Raw genomic sequence first — 17580 nt, 5'->3', positions numbered from 1 at the left:
TTTGCAACCAGAGGTACCACTGTAATGCATATTTAGCACAGCTAATTATATATTTTCTTAATGGGTCTATTAATGGATTAAATTTATTTTTTAACAGAGGATAGTCTGTTACTCCATGCACCTCCAGAAGATGTCCACTGGAATCACCTGCATATTTAAACCTACATCTGAGGCAGAGATCTTTCCCATTCACCTGCTACCTGATCTTTTCAAAAAATCCAGGAGCTGGAGATGCCATAATTGAACCTCGGTCCTTTTGCATGCACGAAGCAGGCACTCTGCACTCAGCTACAGTTCCTGCCTTAATCCTGATCTGCCTTCTGTCCTCCCTTAAGAACACCAGAAGGTCCTGCTGGATGAGGCCAATGGCCCATCTGGCCCAACCTCCTGTTCTCACAGTGGACAACCAGGCGCCTGTGGGAAGCTTGCAAGCAGGATTCAAGCACAAGAGCAACTCTCTCCCCTCCTGTGGTTTCCAGCTATTAGCATTCAGAAGCATTGCTGCCTGACCGTGAAGGCACAGCATAGCCATGGGGGCTAGTAGCCATCGATCCCCCTCTCCGCCATGAATTTGTCCAATCCTCTTCTAAAGCTGTCAGGTGGCCAGCCCTGCCTCTTGGGAGAGCCAGTTCCAAGCCTCAACTGTGCACTCCATGAAAAAGTCCTGCCCTAAATCTTCCAACATTCAGCTTTGTTGGATCTCCACCCTTGTTTCATGAGAGCACTAGGCGGCTGTCAGCCGGGCACCAGAGGCTCAAAACCTTATAGGACAACAGAAGCACAGCCTGTTGGGAGAAGGGCAGCTTTAATTAAGGTGCCTGAGAGTCATACAAATTAGACAAGAGTCATGAACACAGGAGGAAAAAGCATGCAAGTTATGCAGAACGATGGAGGGTCCCTTCAGAGAGGGCAGTGCCCGATCTTCTTCCCACAGGGGAACATGGGCACCCAGCCCTGGAAGCAGCTGCTGGTTCATCACAATCCATCCCAAAGTCAGAGCTTCTGCCTTGTTGCTGTCCATCAGCCCCTCTGCCTGAAAAAGGCTTTTCTTCCGACAAGGAAAAGTGGAGGGTGGGGAAGATTCTGGGCTGGCCCAGTGCAGCATGGATGGAGAACAGGGCAATGATGGGTGCCGGGTGCCCAAGGACGGGCTCAGTGGGTACAGGGATCAAGCGCAATAAAATAACCTCCCAGGGTCCAAGGCCTCTCCGTCAGAGGCACGCAGGTAAGCATGCAGAGACATTAGGGGGCTCCTCCAGCAAATATGAGCTCCAGAGCGGCCTGGATATCGCCCCCAGTAGCCTGGAGGGCTCGGAGGCTCAGCTCATCATCGTGGATGCCCATGTCCCGCAACTGCTGCAGCTGCAGCTGCCACTGGCTCTGTAGGCAGAAGAGAGGGAAGGAGCAGAGTTAGCCCAAGTCCCAACACAGTCAAGTGGGATGGCTGGATTTGGAGGGGCAGTGGGAGAGAACCAGAGCCAGGGCTGCAGAAGTTGGCACAGTGCTCTTGGGCAAGTCAGTGGTTGCCAGTTCATTTCTAGGCCCAATTCAAGGTGAATGTTTGAAAGCCCTAAATGACCCAGGCCCCAAATACCTGAGGCCACCTCCTTCCTTAAAGGCACTTTTGGGTGGGTGCTGAAACCAGCAGAGTTCCTCTGCCTGCAGGGATGGGGGACAAGGGGAGAGGGCCTTCTCCATGGTTTTAAATGTTGTGTTTAATGCTATAACCTGCCCTAGGACCTTAATCAATCAATCAAGATAATCGTCTACCTGATCCACCTCATAAAGCTGCTCAGGGAGAAGGAGGGAGCACATGGAGGCTGAAGAACACTAGGCTTAACTCACAGGAAATCCCCAGGGCAAATCCAGGTCTGCCTGCAATCACCTCAGGCAGCCTCAGGCTTGGCTTCCCTGGCCCTGCTGGGTTGTCATGAAACTAAATGCTCACTTGAATTAGCTTCAAGCAGGGGAGACAGAGTAGGGGAGAGATAAAGAAATTGGGCAAGTTGCTAGCCCTGAGCCTAACCCATCTTGCGTAGGGTGATTAAAGAGGATGTAATGTCACCAGGTTGATTTATTTATTAATTACATTTCCACCCCACCCTTTCTCCCAAAGGAGCCCTCCTTGTAAAAGTGGCTTGTGGACGCAGTGCGCTGCCCAGGCCACAAAAGCAAGGACGGCATCGGCCAAGCCGACTGCGCCACTGGGGTGGGCAGGTGCCCCTGAAGGTTACGGACCTGAAGGTTTGGCTGCCCGGAAGCCTGCAAGGCGTGCTGCAAGGCCTGGCTGAAGAGGTCATTGGTGATGGGCGTTCCTGACTGGACGCTGGAGGACATCGGAGACGTGCCTGAAGAATGCCCCTGGGAAAAGGAAAAGGAAGAGGAAGAAGAAGAAGAAGAAGAAGAAGAAGAAGAAGAAGGTGCTTTTGGTGCATAGAAGGGAATGGAGGATTTCCCATTATAGGTCTCTTTACCACAGGGGTGGAGAAACTTGTGGCTCTACAGGTGATATTGGACTCCCAGCCTACCAACCAGGGCCAGCAAAGTCAATGGTCAGGGTGGATGGGAGCTGGAGGCCACCCATAACCCCTGGAGGGCCACAGCTGCCTCATCCCTGTTGCAGGGGGAGCAGAATATTTCCCTCCGACGCTCCTGTACCACTAAGGCAGTGCTTTGTGTCCCAGTGGTACCTCAGGTTACAGGGCCCAAGCCCCAGGGCTTCTTCTGCCAGGCCCCTCCCACCCCTGGCCTCCAGCAAGTTGTCAATGAGGGGAATGTGGCCCTCAGGTGGAGAATAAACCCCTCACCCTTGGCATAGAAGCACATGTGTGTATACAGCATGGGCAGGAAACGGGCCTGAACCCCAGGTCTTTTTAATACCATAGAATCCTAGTTGGAAGGTCCTCCCAAGGTCATCTAGTCCAACCCCCAGGAATGCCTCTGGAAGGTGCCCAGCAGCATCCAGCCGCACCCCATGCTTCCCTTTTACCTGGGTCCCGGGGGTCGGAGTGTGGGAGCTGCTCTCAGGGGTACTGGCTAGAGCCAGGGCCGTCGCCAGTTCGCTCTGGGTGATGGGCCGGGGGCCGGCTGCCCCAGTGTAGCCAAGGGACGCCGGGCGGGACCCAGAGGTGCTGCTGGAAGGTGTGGTCCTTGTGCTCTGCAAGAGCAAAGAGGAAATGCTGCTTACTGCTTGCACAAAAAGGTTTGTTTCAACTGCACAGCTGACTCCCCAACCCAAGCGAGCAGAGACCAGGAGCAGTGCCTCCGGGTTCCATTTTTTAAAGAGTGGTTCTATTTCTGAACCAGCTGGGAACATTCAGAATCCCCACTAGAGGAGTCTCTGCCTGCCACAGAGACACCTGCTTCCTCGCTAGAAAGGAAATACTGAAGAGTTCCGGGAGATTTTGGATGACTTCATAGACTGGCTGCATTCGCACATCAGGATAAGCCAGCAAGCACTCAGCGCACTTAGGAGAAATTCATGGCGGAGAGGGCTATCAGTGGCTTCAAGTCACTCTGCCTCCACTGTTGGGAGCCGTAAATGGTTCTGAATACCAGTTGCTGGAAGGGGAGAGGCTCTTGTGCTCGGATCCTGCTTGTGAGCTTCCCGCAGAGACATCGGGTGGGCCACAGTGAGGACAGCATGCTTGACTGGGTGGGCCACTGGCCTGATTCTGCAGGGCTCTTCTAACATTCATTCTGCTCCTACTTCACTTCTCTCACGATGCAAACAACAGGAGGAATCAGCTTCTAGACTCTTGCTATTTTTGAGTGCAATTCAGTTGCATCCTGGCAAATCCAGTCGATACAGAGCTCATCCCAACTGCCCAGCGTAAGAAAGGCCCTTCTGGATCAGACCTGAAGCCCCTGGGAAGCCCACCAAGAAGGCTGTTTTTACCCCAAGCACCTGGTATTCGGTGGTATAGGCTGTGTTTTGAACAGGGCAGCTCAAGAACTTGAGAGTCGGGGGCGCATGTTTTCGCTCTGAGAGATTCCCATTCAGTGCTGAAAAATCTAAGTAGCACTTAATATTCAAAAGGCGCTCCAAAATATAAAAAACTGACAGCTCCCTCCCAAAGCTTACAAGTCATATTAAATTCAACCCCAACGTATTTTTCAAGGCAATGTGTGGTCTTGCTGCATATTCATTAATAGATGACATATTTCAACTTTTTGAACTAAAAGGTAAGGAGAGGGGACATGATCAAGGCATAATATTAGGCATAGTGCAGAAAGCTTTTCTCCCTCTCTCACAATCCTATAACTCAGGACCATCCAATGAAACCCAATTGTGAGCAATTCAAAACAAAATGAAACACTAGGAAGCCCTCCAAGCAGAGTGAAAATACTGAATTTGCTGCAAGAGGTAGGTATTGCTGCTAACGTGAGCAGCTTTTTGAACAATTTAGACACATTCATGTGGCATACGGCTACCAATGGCTATTTGCCAGGGCAACTGTGTGCTGAACTCTGATAACAGAGGCCGTATGCTTCCAAATGTCAGTTGATGGCCACCACAATTGAGTTGAGTACAGTCGCCCTCCTGTCCTGCGGGTGGGCTTGTCAGAAGAGGCATCTTGTTGGCCCTGTAGTTTCCCACATGTCAGGAGCTCAGCCTACACTCGAGTAGGACCCTGGCAGAGACACATGCCTGACTGGCATGTTCCCTCTCTCCTGGTCGATCGTTCAGGAGGATCCGCAGAGTCTTCGCACCTCATGCATGACAGACCTCAGCAACTCAGCATTTTGGCTAATCTACTTTATTTACATATAAACACACACGGAGCACTGCAACATGGCTCCCTCTCTCTCTAGCATCAGACAGTAAAAAGAGAACAAAGGACAATAGTCCCACTTCATGGAACACAGTAACACAAACATCCTGGCTCTGTCACTTCCCACTCTGTGGAGTCAAAACATGCACCGTCATGTGAGACATAAATCCCAGGACTGCAATCATGGAGCAGGAATTCTAACAGAACAGGAGGCAGGACTGGATGGTCCTTTGGCCTTGTGTCCTTCACAGGGACACCCAACGCAACTCTCAGGTTTTTTCAACATTACCTGATGGAAATCGTCTTCATCATCAGAGAGACCTTCAAACAGGAAGCCACCTGCCCAAGAAAAGAGACCAGAGGGAAGGAAAGGGTTCTCCTCAAACTCAGGTACCATTCAATACCGACGGCACAAATTCTGATGTGTGAACTCCCCATTTTAGAATTACAAAACATCAGAAATGCACTACATTTGATACTACCATAATGGGTCTAATTACGGGTGGAGATGAATCAGCGTACGGGGGGAGGTTCAAAGAGTATCTACATGGTGCTTCGAGAATAACTTGCACCTAAATATTAGCAAGACAAAGGATATGGTGTTGGACTTTCTGAGGAAGAGAAAGGAACTAGCCCCGTTGTATAGCGGGGTGCGGGGTTGTGTGGAGAGAGCCTCTTTCTTTAAATTCCTGGGAGTTTACCTTAGTGAAGACCTCTCTTGGAAAAACAATATAACTCAGGTGGTTAGGAAGGCTCAACAGAGACTCCATTTCCACAGGGTCTTGTGAAAGAACAATTTTAAACAACAATTGATGACCTCCTTCTACCGGTCCACAATAGAAAGTGTCATCTCATATTGTATCACAGTGTGGTACGTTGGCTTGACATCCACGGACAGAAAGTCTTTACAGAGGGTGGTGAACACAACACATGATATCATGGGCTGTCCCCTGAGCCCACAAGGGATCAATGCCTTAGGAGAGCGAGAAAAATTCTCAGGGACGATTCACACCCCGGCCAGAACCTCTTTAATCTTCTACCCTCAGGCAGGGGATACAGAAGTATAGTTAGTCGTACCAACAGGCTAAAAAACAGTTTCTATCCGTGGGCTGTTAGGTTGCTGAACAGAAAATAATATAGTGCAACTGACTTTCAGGCTTGGTATGTTGTGCGACAAGCACACAGAGTGCAATGAGATTGAGTGTTTGCGGGGTGGAGGGTGAGGCTTGGTTAATTTCTTTGTACACAGGTTGTTCATTGACAATAAAGGTATTATTATTATTATTACATTTGCTTCTCAGCCCCTGAGAGATCTGTGCCCCAAGTGGGAGCGCCTCGCTCACCTGGCATATCCCGGTAGGAGCTGGAAGGCATGCTGCGCGAGGAGGTCTCTCCCGTAGGCAAGGGGGTGCTGCTGGCCACAGAGTGGAGAACCAGGATAATGGCATTCACCAAGGCAGGGTGGGATGGGATGAGCCTAGAAAGGGTGGCAAGAACAAGTAAGCTGGGGGAGGCCCAACAGCCACAGGACCCTCCAAGGACATCTACCCTGGCCCCACCAATGGCAGAAACCAGCTCCTACAACAGGAAATCTGTTTTGTCTGTGAAAATCTTTCTCTGGAGTGACTCAGGAGGACACCAGGACTCAGGTCTATGATGTTTAAACAAAAACTTACGTGTCCAACATATTCGGGTCAGCAAAGACAGAGAAAAGATCCTTATCCTGCAAGACACCTGTCAAACAAAGAAATTATTGTATTCAACAAGAAAAATCTGTAACATCCTATCCACCAATAAATATTATTATTATTAAATTTACATACTGCAGAATTTATATACTTCAGAAGAAAACTTACCAGTATATACTTCAGAAGATCTCAGGGTGGTCACAGGAATATGTGAGCAGTGTTAGAAACTGAGACAGTGGAATCTCGGGTTGCAAACGTGATCTGTGTGGGAGGCACGTTCGCAACGCACAGCATTCGCACCCGCAGCGCCACATCTGTGCACGCACGGGGCGTGATTCGGCACTTCTGTGCATGCACAAAGCGCGATTCAGCGCTTCTGTGCATGCGCCGAAACCCAGAAGTAACCTGTTCCAGTACTTCCGGGTTTGGCGCAGTGCGCAACCCAAAAACACATGACCTGAAGCATCTGTAACCCAAGGTACCACTGTATATGAAAGCTAGGAGCTAAATGGCACCATGAACCTAGGTTATGGGTGCAACAACGGAATGTCTAGGCACACTTTTGAATAACAAGAATACAAAGCTGAAAATGAATGAACTGCAGCTAAAATATTATGTTCATTTTTCGCGTGGTCTAGTCCTCCCCCTGCCCACCCCTCTAATATTCTTAAGAGAGTCTCTTCTCCAGACTTCAGTGAGTAACTGAAAGTGGGGAGGCAGAAGAAGGTCCTCCTTTCCTTCCACTCTGCAGTTTTAACCTGCAAGACCGTGGTCAGAGCTCAGAAACTACTAACACTAATGAAATTCTCTGTTGCAAAATACGCCTAGAACAATGGGAGTTTCGAACACCATCAGAGAGCCCTGTCTGAAACCGCAGGGGAAACCCCTCCCTTAAAAAGTGCAAACCTGAAGCCTGTAAGCAAAACAGACCTAAACTGACTTGGCATGAAGCAATCAATCCTATCTGTCAGGAAGCCAAATATGATTGGAAATCTCATTAATTTAGTGTTTTCCTAGGGGTAGGAGTAGTGCAACAACATTTTGCTGCAGCCCCAAGCACATTTACTTGGAAAGAAGATCCACTGAAACCACAAGGACCTCCTTCCAGCTGAAAGTACTGAAGATTAGAGTACTGAATGACAGAACAGCAGAGTCATCTAGTGCAACTCCCTGCAATGCAGGAATCACAGCTAAAGAATCCACAGCAGATGGCCGTCTAACCTCTGAGGATACAGCAGAAACACTCCTGGATCAAATCAATAGTCCTCCTTTTCCAAAATCGTACTTCCCAAATGGGTGTACCCCACTGGTCCCGGCCCCCCTCCCTGAACTTGTATTCAAGGGTTCCATCTAATCATCACCCCCTCTATTTCCAGTCTACAGAGGGAGAGCCCTGTCACTTACTTTGCCATCACCCACCAAATTGGCACCACTCTTGAACAAGGGGGAAGTCCAAGAAGACTCAGAGGAACCCCGGGGTATGCATAAGTCCATTTTGGCAGGGAGAACCCCATAAAAAGCCAGCCCAATGTGGACTGAGCGTGCTCAGTAGGCATAACATGCTGACTGACCACCTGGTTTGGGGAGGGGGTCAGAAAACTGGATGATAAGGTGAATTGAAGGCAGTATCCAGACAGACGGAAGGCAGGCAGGCTGGCAGGCCTGATTGCAATGCTTCTGGTACCTGCAGTGGGTGGTAGGAGGGGTTTGAAGAAGACAAGACGGGTTGGCCTCACACAGTTAAATCCTAAGTGTCAAACTTTTGCCAGCTCAGGTATGACAGCCTGAGATAAACGCAGAATGGCAGTGTCTTTGCCTACACACCAAGCCTACCTACCCAAAGCGACCGGGTCGCTGCTGAGGCCAGGGGTAGCAACAATGATCTGATCGAGCGACTCCTTGTTCCCCAGCATCTTGAAGACCTGCGTGGGGGACACAGAGAAATCAGCAAGGCTGACAGAGAAAGCCACAAGCTACCCCTGAGAACAGCAGCCACAACGTATCGACGCTTCCCACTTCCCTGCGAAAGGGGCGCAGTGGGCCCAGGAGGAGCAGATTCAGCCATGCTCACCGAATCCCTGAAGACAGGACTGCTGTGCAGAGCGGTGTGCAGGACCCGGAACTCCCGGACTGCGGCAGCTTTGTCCACTGGCTCTGGGGGGAAGAAGGGCAGAGCAAGAGATCAGACACTCGGTGGAATCAGTCAGCAAAAGGCGACAGCAGCAGCAGCAGCAGGCATCCATGAGACAAGGGTCAAGCATATTCTGCAATTCCACTGTCTGAGGTGCCAGAAGGGGACACAGAGCAGGGACTTGATGATGCAGGGACATCTTGGCCTTCATGCACCGGACCAGTGGTTCCCAAAGTGGTTGGTCCCATCCTGGCTTACCTGGCTTCTGTTCCGGCTCTGGCCAGGACTTTCGGAGGACGTGGACTGTGGAGCCGGACTGGATGCCATAGAATTCAAGTGTCTGGTCATCCCGCAGCTTCCGTCCACAGTAAATCAGATCTGAAAGGCAGGCAGTGCAGCATGGAACACGTGAAAAAGCTGGGCTTGTGGGCCGGGGAGGTACCAGCACCATTTTCTGAACCAGAGCTGGACAACATGGTGCCCCCCTCCAGATGTCTGATTGTTTGTTTCATAAAAATTAATACACTGGTTGATTGTAAAAAGAAAAAACCCTGAAACCGCTTTGCAAAAAGGTAAAACATAAGATCAAGATCAATTTACAATTTACACGAACATTTTAGCAGAGACCAAAAGGAATACAGTGAAGGTGCCTGCTTGAGATCAATAGGCAGGGAGTTCCAGAGTTTAGGTGCTGCCACACTAAAGGATCGAGTTCTTACAAATGTGGAGTGGGTCTTATGTGGCACCTGTAATTGGGTGAATTCCACCAATCAAAGCTGTTGAATGGGCACATGCAGGGCAAGGAGATCGCATGGGCACACTAGTCCCTAGCTGCTAAGTGCTTTCTAGTAACCCTTTGAATTTGGCCTCGTTGTTGGAGTCCCAGTGGTCAGGGATGGTGGGAGCTGGCGTTCAACAACGGCTACACCTGCACGAAACAGAGTGGTTAGCCTTGTCTCTGAGAGACCTGGATTCTTCTTCCCTGGAACTCCAGGAACTGTAACTCTGTGAAAGGAATGGGGTGCAGGTCTCTGATCAACTTTCAGCACCCTGAACAAACTACATTTCCCAAGATTCTTTGGGGGAAGCCATGACACCGCTTTAAATGTGTGGTGCAGGTGTGGCCAGGGCATTTCATGACCTTGAGTTCTGATGATGGTGATGATGATATGGCAGGAAGTTAAGAACAGCAGCTCACCAATGAGTTCCGGGTCGGGGACAGATTCCTGCAGCTTCCCTGTGATGAGCTGCTTCAGGTAGGAGATGCTGCAACCCCCCAAGGGCCACTCGCCCAGCTCCGTTTCTGGCAGGCGCAAAATGGACTTGGGAGCCAGCGGCTGATCTGCCAGCTTGACTGCGATGTAGCACTCAGAGAGAGCCATGGCGTCCGATTCCCTGGGAGGACTTGGTCCGGTGAGGCCCCAATCCGAGCTCCAAGCGGAATCTGTAAAAGGAACACAGGGAACTGCTTTTTACTGAGTTAGACCATGGGCTCATTGAGCTCAGTACTGCCTACACTGCCTGGCAGCAGCTCCCCAGAGTTTCTTTTCTTTTTTTTAATGATGTTTATTAAAAGTTTAAGAATTACAGAAGAAAAAAAAGAAATAACAATAAAGTAGAAAAAAACAATAACAAAACACATAAAACATATAAAAACCATACAATAGTACAGCAAAAAAAAAACAGACAAAAAAGAGAAACTAAAAAACACAACCAATATTCCATATCTTTACCTTTCCTTAACTTATTTCATCGACCTCCTCACACCTCCCTTTTTTTGTATTCTAGTTCAATTCACTATTTCAGCAAGTTCTTCCCATCTTTCTCAATTTTGATTCTATAGTTTTAACGATCTAACCTTAAATTTTTTTCAATTTAACCCAATGTCAATCAACTTTTACTTAATTCTTTGTTGCATTTCTACTAAAACCATGTTAATTCATTCCCGCATCCTTCTAACACTCATTAATTTTACAATGTTTCTGTAAGTATACTTTAAATTTTTTCCAATCTTCTTCCACCGACTCTTCTCCCTGGTCTCGAATTCTGCAGCTCCCCAGAGTTTCAGGCAGGGGTTTGCTTATCTGGAGATGCCGGGGTTGACCTTGGGACTTTCTACATGCAAAGCAGGTACTCTGCCACTACGCTACAGCCCTTCCACGACTAACCATGGTGTAACCTCCCTCCCAACTGCCCTTAGCACTGGTTGGGTGCAAACTGTATCACCTGAGCTGCAAAACTGATTCCATGCCCTCACCTTGGACATCAATTCTAGGCCAGAGGAACAAGGACAGCAGTTGCAGACTTCACAGCACACCCAGCTGCCGGGAGGTCAGACAGGAGTTCAGAATAAGCTCAGGCTTGCAAGAGAGGTTAAAAATAATTTTTAAAAGGTTTCTCAGGCTACTTTCAAAGCAAGAGGAAGAAAAAGCAAGACACAGGTCCTCTCTGTGAAGATGACAGAGAAATGCTATTGGGGGACGGAGAGAAGGCAGAACTGCTCAACAACTACTTTGCCTCTGTCTTCACCCAAAAGGAAAGTAGTGCCCAACTTGGTCTATGAGACTTAGAAAAGGATGCTGTGATTACTAAGACCTAGCATGAGTTTCTCAAAAACAAGTCATGCCAGAAAAATCTCACTGCTTTTTTTGGATAGTTACAAGATTGGTGGATCATGGGAATACCATGGACGTTGTGTATCTTGATTTCAGTAAGTCTTTTAGCAAAGTCCCCCATGGTATTTTTGCGAAGAATCTGGTAAAATGTGGGCTGGATGAGGTTACTTTTAGGTGGAATTTTAGCTGGTTGATTGACAGAACCCAAAGTGTGCTCACAAAGGGTTCCTGGAAAAAAGGGACAAATAGGTTATTGCAGAGTTCTGCCTTGGGCCCGTTGTTGTTCAACATCTTTATAAACAACGTGGATGAAGGAACTGAGGGGTGCTTATCTAATTTGCAGATAACACCAAACTGGGAGGGGTAGCTAATGCCACAGAGAACAGAATGGCCTTAACACTTTGGAGAACTGGGCCCAAACTAACAAAATGAATTTAAGTAGGGACAAATGTCAGGTTCAGCACTTAGGCAGGAAGAACCAACCGCACAAATATCAGGTGGGGGACACTTGGCTTGCCAGTAATACATGTCAAGTGGATTGAGGGGTCTTAGGAAACCACAAGCTTCACATGAGTCAACTGGAATGGGTGCAAAGGAAGGTAACCGAGATGGTCAAGGATCTGGAAACAAAGCCTTCTGGGGAACAGTTGAGGGAGTTGGGGCTGTCACATGGAAGAGGGAGCATACTTATTCTCTCCTGCTCTGTAGGGTAGGACTCAAACCCTACAGAGTTACAAGAAAGGAGATTCCAACTAATCATCAAGAAGAACTTTCTAACAATAAGGAAGTTCAGGAAGAACTTTCTGAGGGTAAGAGCTGTTGACTGTGAAATGGACCATCTCAGAAGGTGGTTGGCTTTCCTTCCTTGGAGGTTTCTAAGTAGAGGTTAGATGGTCCCGTATGCTTTAATTGAGATTGCTGCGTTGTAGGGGGTTGGACTAGATGACCCTCAGGGTTCCTATCAATCTAAAGTTCTATTATTCTATGCCTCACTACTAGCTACAGTTAGGGGTGTTCAGAAATTAGTATTTCAGGCAGGGGTCTCTCTCAGCCCTATTGAAATTGCCAGGGATTAAATCTGTGACCATCGGCATATAAAGTATGTGCTCTAGCAATGGGCTACAGCTCTTCCCAAAGGAACCACATAACTGCAAAATAAACCCACTTATTTATTTTTTTCTATTAAAATGTGACCTGGGAGCTGCAGGGAGTGTGTCTTATTATGACCAAGGAGAGACCAGTGCTTTAGTTGCCTAGGGTTGCCACGTCTTGTATAATACAGGACTGTCTCCTATTTCAATTTCATTTTAATGCTATGTCCTGTATGGATACAGTTTTGTCCTGTATTTCAGGTCTTTTCTCTCTCTCTCTCTCTCTCTCTCTCTCTCTCTCTGCCAAGTTAGGGATCCTTTCCAAATACATGAGTTTGAAAGGGTGTGTGAAATGTCATGTATTTCAGCTGTGGATAGCCAAGCACAAATAGATTTACAAATTCATGTGTATGTGTGTGTGTATTTGCGTGTGGCAAATTCCAGAGGGGCCATACTGTTAGGCTGCAATAGAATTTATGGAATTTACAGCATGCTATGGTTTAAGAGAAAACTACATGAAAATGTTATATAGATGATATCAAACACTGAGTAACGCGGGTGGCGCTGTACTGGGACGCGGGTGGCGCTGTGGGTAAAACCTCAGTGCCTGGGACTTGCCGATCGTATGGTCGGCGGTTCGAATCCCCGCGGCGGGGTGAGCTCCCGTCTTTCGGTTCCAGCTCCTGCCCACCTAGCAGTTCGAAAGCACCCCCTAAGTGCAAGTAGATAAATAGGTACCGCTTTATAGCGGGAAGGTAAACGGCGTTTCCGTGTGCTGCGCTGGTGCTGGCTCGCCAGAGCAGCTTTGTCACGCTGGCCACGTGACCCAGAAGTGTCTCCGGACAGCGCTGGCTCCCGGCTTCTTAAGTGAAATGAGTGCACAACCCTAGAGTCGGACACGACTGGCCCGTACGGGCAGGGGTACCTTTTTAACACTGAGTAAATAGTCAATAATGTATAAATCAAAATCAAATAAGTGCTGGAAATGCAAAGAGAAAAAGCATATTTATCTTGTAGTAAGGTTAAAGCTTACTGGGAAATGATCTACAATGTATTGAAAAAGATGTTTAAAATAACATTTGTAAAATAACCAGAAGCTTTCCTTTTGAGAATTAGAGGGGTAGAACTACCTAAACAGTATAGAAATTTATTCATGTATGTGACTTCAGCGGCAAGAATGTTACTCGACCCAAAATGGAAAGAAGTCCCGACGAAAGAAAAATGGATACAAAAACTTTTGGAATATGCAGGAATGGTGAAACTTACCAGAAAAATAAGAAATAAAGATAACAAACTTTTTATAAAAGAATAGAAATGGTTTGTTGAATATTTATAAACTGTAAACAGATATGGCCATTGGCAGGATTCGTTATACATCTTTAGGTGCCAGGCAAAAACGTTCCTTTTTAACCAGGCCTTTGGTTGACCTGATCGACAGCCTATACTCTTTTAAAATGTGGCTCTTTTTTGGAGGGGTGTTATTGAGTTATTGTTTTGATTTTATATATTGTGATCTTTTCTGTGAACCGCCCTAAGACCTCTGGGTACAGGGCAGTAAATAAATTCAGTCAATCAATCAATCAATCGTCATAATCTGCAGTTTTATAAGAGCATATATTTAAAGTAGATGAATAAAATAATAAGTTAATTTAGAATATGCAGGAAATGTAAAAAAATAAATTTAAGGAACCACAGAAAGAGGAGGAAGGAAGTCAAGTTTTGAAATGTTAGAATGATTGTAAAGCTACTGAAATGTATAAAACTGAAAATCATTATATATATATGGAAGACGCGGGTGGTGCTGTGGGTTAAACCACTGTGCCGCTTGGGCTTGCCGATTGAAAGGTCAGCGGTTCGAATCCCCGCAACGGAGTGAGCTCCCGTTGCTCAGTCCCAGCTCCTGCCAACCTAGCAGTTCAAAAGCACGTCAAAGTGCAAGTAGATAAATAGGTACCGCTCCGGCGGGAAAGTAAACAGCATTTCCGTGTGCTGCTCTGGTTTTGCCAGAAGTGGCTTAGTCATGCTAGCCACATGACCCGGAAAAACTGTCTGCGGACAAATGCTGGCTCCCTTGGCCAGTAAAGTGAGATGAGCGCTGCAACCCCAGAGTCGTTTGTGAGTGGACTTAACTGTCAGGGGTCCCTTTACCTTTTATGTATATGTATACAGTGGTACCTCTGGTTAAGAACTTAATTCGTTCTGGAGGTCCATTCTTAACCTGAAACTGTTCTTAACCTGACGCACCACTTTAGCTAATGGGGCCTCCCGCTGCTGCCACCCCGCCGGAGCACAATTTCTGTTCTCATCCTGAAGCAAAGTTCTTAACCCGAGGTACTATTTCTGGGTTAGCGGAGTCTGTAACCTGAAGCATATGTAACCCGAGGTAGCACTGTATATAAATCTTGCAAGTTAATAACATTAATTTACTTTAATGCATTAATGCTTATTTTCCTAAGGCTAAAAGCCTGGATGTTCATGTGATGGGATTATTGGGGAAATGGCTGGAATAAAGACTTTCTGTACTTCCAAAATTGTTCTCTGTGTCGTTCGTGACTGGACTTAACTGTCAAGGGTCCCTTTACCTTTTATGTACAGTGGTACCTCTAGATGTGAACGGGATCCGTTCCGGAGGCCCGTTCACATCTAGAAGCAAATGTAACCCGCATCCGCGCGTCACATTTTGGCACTTCTGCGCATGACGTTATTTTGAGCGTCTGCTCATGCACAAGCGGCGAAACCCGGAAGTAACGCACTCCGGGTTACCGCGGAGCGCAAATCGAACACGCTCGTCTCAAAGCACATTCAACCCCAGGTATGACTGTATGTTGTTGTTTAGTCATTTAGTCGTGTCCAACTCTTCGTGAACCCATGGACCAGAGCACGCCAGGCAGGCACTCCTGTCTTAAATATAATTGTCTCCACCCTACCCTGTCCCGTATTTTGCCAGAACAAAGGCGGCAACCCTACAGTTGCCCCCCCCCCCCCCCGGTTCTTGAAGCTCTCACGGAAGAAGAGGAGGAGGAGTTTGGATTTGATATCCTGCTTTATCACTCCCCGAAGGAGTCTCAAAGCGGCTAACATTCTCCTTTCCCTTCCTCCCCCACAACAAACACTCTGTGAGGTGAGTGGGGCTGAGAGACTTCAGAGAAGTGTGACTAGCCCAAGGTCACCCAGCAGCTGCATGTGGAAGAGAGGGGAAGCGAACCCGGTTCCCCAGATTATGAGACTACCGCTCTTAACCACTACACCCACACTAACTCTCAGCTCCTACTTGTGTGTAAGCAGGAGTAGGGACGGGGATCTCTCAGCTGCAAATTCCAGTGCCAAATGCTTCGTTCATAAGGAAAGAGTGCTGCTAATAGACCTCACAAAGCCCATCCCCACTTCATTGGTGGCAATTCTTCAGAAATTTGTGGAAGAGCCATTTTGGCACCACTGAGCAGCCAGGATGATTGCTTTGACAGGTGGTAGGTAAGAAGAAGAAGAAGAAGAAGAAGAAGAGGAGGAGGAGTAGTTTGGATTTGATATCCCGCTTTATCACTCCCCGAAGGCGTCTCAAAGCGGCTAACAATCTCCTTTCCCTTCCTCCCCCACAACAAACACTCTGTGAGGTGAGTGGGGCTGAGAGACTTCAGAGAAGTGTGACTGGCCCATGGTCAACCAGCAGCTGCATGTGGAGGAGCGGAGACGCGAACCCGGTTCCCCAGATTACGAGTCTACCGCTCTTAACCACTAAACCACACTGGCCCACTGGCAGCCCCTTCCCCCTCTCAGCCTGGCCCACCTCGCAGGGTTGTTGTGGCGCGGATAAACCGGGTAGGGAGAGGCGTTTGACTGTCCTACTTGAGGCCCTTGGAGGAAAAGGTGGGCCACAAATGCCGTAAACAGCAACAGACGCCCATTTTCCTACAAAATCCCCCCTCTTTGCTCTGCCTACCGGGATGTTTACAGCCGACGGTCTCCTCCAGCCGGAAGCGCTTCCCTGACCCCGCGCGAGGCATGCTGGGGAGTGGAGTCCGCGCGGAGGAAGCGGCCTCGCGTCTCTCGCCTGGGCGGCCGGAGAGGGAAGAGGAGGAGCGACGGTAAGCTCCGCCCCCTCGTCAGTCGATCCGCAGGGCATCCTTGGAGCGGCGGTCCCAGCTCGGATGGTGGGGGGGGGGGGAGACGCTTGAAGCCCGTGGATCGGGGTAGAGCAGCGTCGTGACGTTAAGCGCCCGAGCCAATCAGAAGAGAGGAGGGTGCCAGGAGGGGCCAATAGGCCGGCGGGAATTCGGAGCTGCCGTGAGTTTAGAAAGAATCTGAGCGCGCGATGTTTCTAAGGCGCATCTCTTCCTCAGTTACGGTAGTTAGAGGTCTAGCGCCTTTCGTCCTTGAATTGAGTTTTGCTTTTATTTTTAATGTCATTAGTGATTGCTTAAAGGAGTTGGAAGAGTGCAAGCTTTCCTTTTATATATAATTTTTATTAATTTTATTCAGTTTTACTATTTAGAATACTCATTTAAACATCCTTAAAATATCAGTGAAATTCTTCTCTTTCCATGGTTCATTTTGCATATCATAAATTCCTGCATATTTTACATAAACCAAACCATTCAATATTCAGTTATTACATCCATCAAAACTTATTTAAATTGTTGAATTTATCTTAATGCTGCCAACTCAAGTGAACACAATTTCCCCCCATATATTCAATAAAATTTTTCCAATCTTCTTTAACCGTATGTTCTTGTTCTCTTATTCTATATGTTAAGTGCGCAAACTTTCCTGAGTTGCAGGCAAGTGGGTCTCCCTTCCAACTCTGAGATTGTACCATATAACAGAAAGAAAGAAAGAACCATGAATCACCACAGCCTAGAAGGACAAAGGCACAAACATATTATATCTGGTGACCAGTTCCCATTATTTGCATGATTTCCTGTTCTTAATAAAAATCGCATTATTAAAAGAAGGACAGTCATACCTCATGTTACGTTTGCTTCAGGTTGAGCGTTTTCAGGTTGCATCCTGCAGCGACCCGGAAGTACTGGAAAGGGTTACTTCCGGGTTTTGCCGCTCGCACATGCGCAGATGCGCAAAATGACGTCACACGCATGCACAGAAGCGGTGAATCGCAACCTGTGCACACACAGACGTGGGGAGCATGCCTTTCAGGTTGTGAACGGGCCTCCGGAACAGATCCCATTCGCCACCAGAGGTACCCCTGTACAAAGATACAGCGCAGCTCCAAAACCGATGAAGTCTTGACTCATACAAGGATTGTCTTTACAAATTACTGACTGG

At 47.8% G+C, this 17580-nt stretch overlaps 1 protein-coding gene across 2 annotated transcripts; it reads right to left on the bottom strand.

Annotated features, from left to right (window-relative positions):
• Positions 1-788: 788 nt before the first annotated feature.
• UBL7 (ubiquitin like 7) lies at positions 789-16380 on the bottom strand. Of its 2 annotated transcripts, none has more exons than XM_081020121.1 (11): positions 16238-16380; positions 9793-10038; positions 8853-8972; positions 8535-8617; positions 8301-8385; positions 6452-6509; positions 6119-6252; positions 5065-5114; positions 2990-3157; positions 2239-2361; positions 789-1380 (listed from the first exon to the last, which is right to left on the bottom strand). In XM_081020121.1, exons 1-11 carry the CDS (start codon positions 16299-16301, stop codon positions 1243-1245), a joined length of 1269 nt encoding a protein of 422 aa, XP_080876247.1. In that variant the 5' UTR covers positions 16302-16380; the 3' UTR covers positions 789-1242. The 2 variants fall into 2 exon arrangements, with proteins under 2 accessions (XP_080876247.1, XP_080876248.1); XM_081020122.1 differs by lacking the exon at positions 16238-16380 and adding an exon at positions 16085-16194.
• Between the last annotated feature and the right edge of the window lie 1200 nt (positions 16381-17580).

Source organism: Podarcis pityusensis (genome assembly GCF_964106645.2).
Source record: "Podarcis pityusensis genome assembly, chromosome: 9".
NCBI classification, from domain to species: Eukaryota; Metazoa; Chordata; class Lepidosauria; order Squamata; family Lacertidae; genus Podarcis; species Podarcis pityusensis.
Note: the sequence above shows the minus strand (reverse complement) of the source record. Positions and strands in the feature narration are given on the sequence as shown.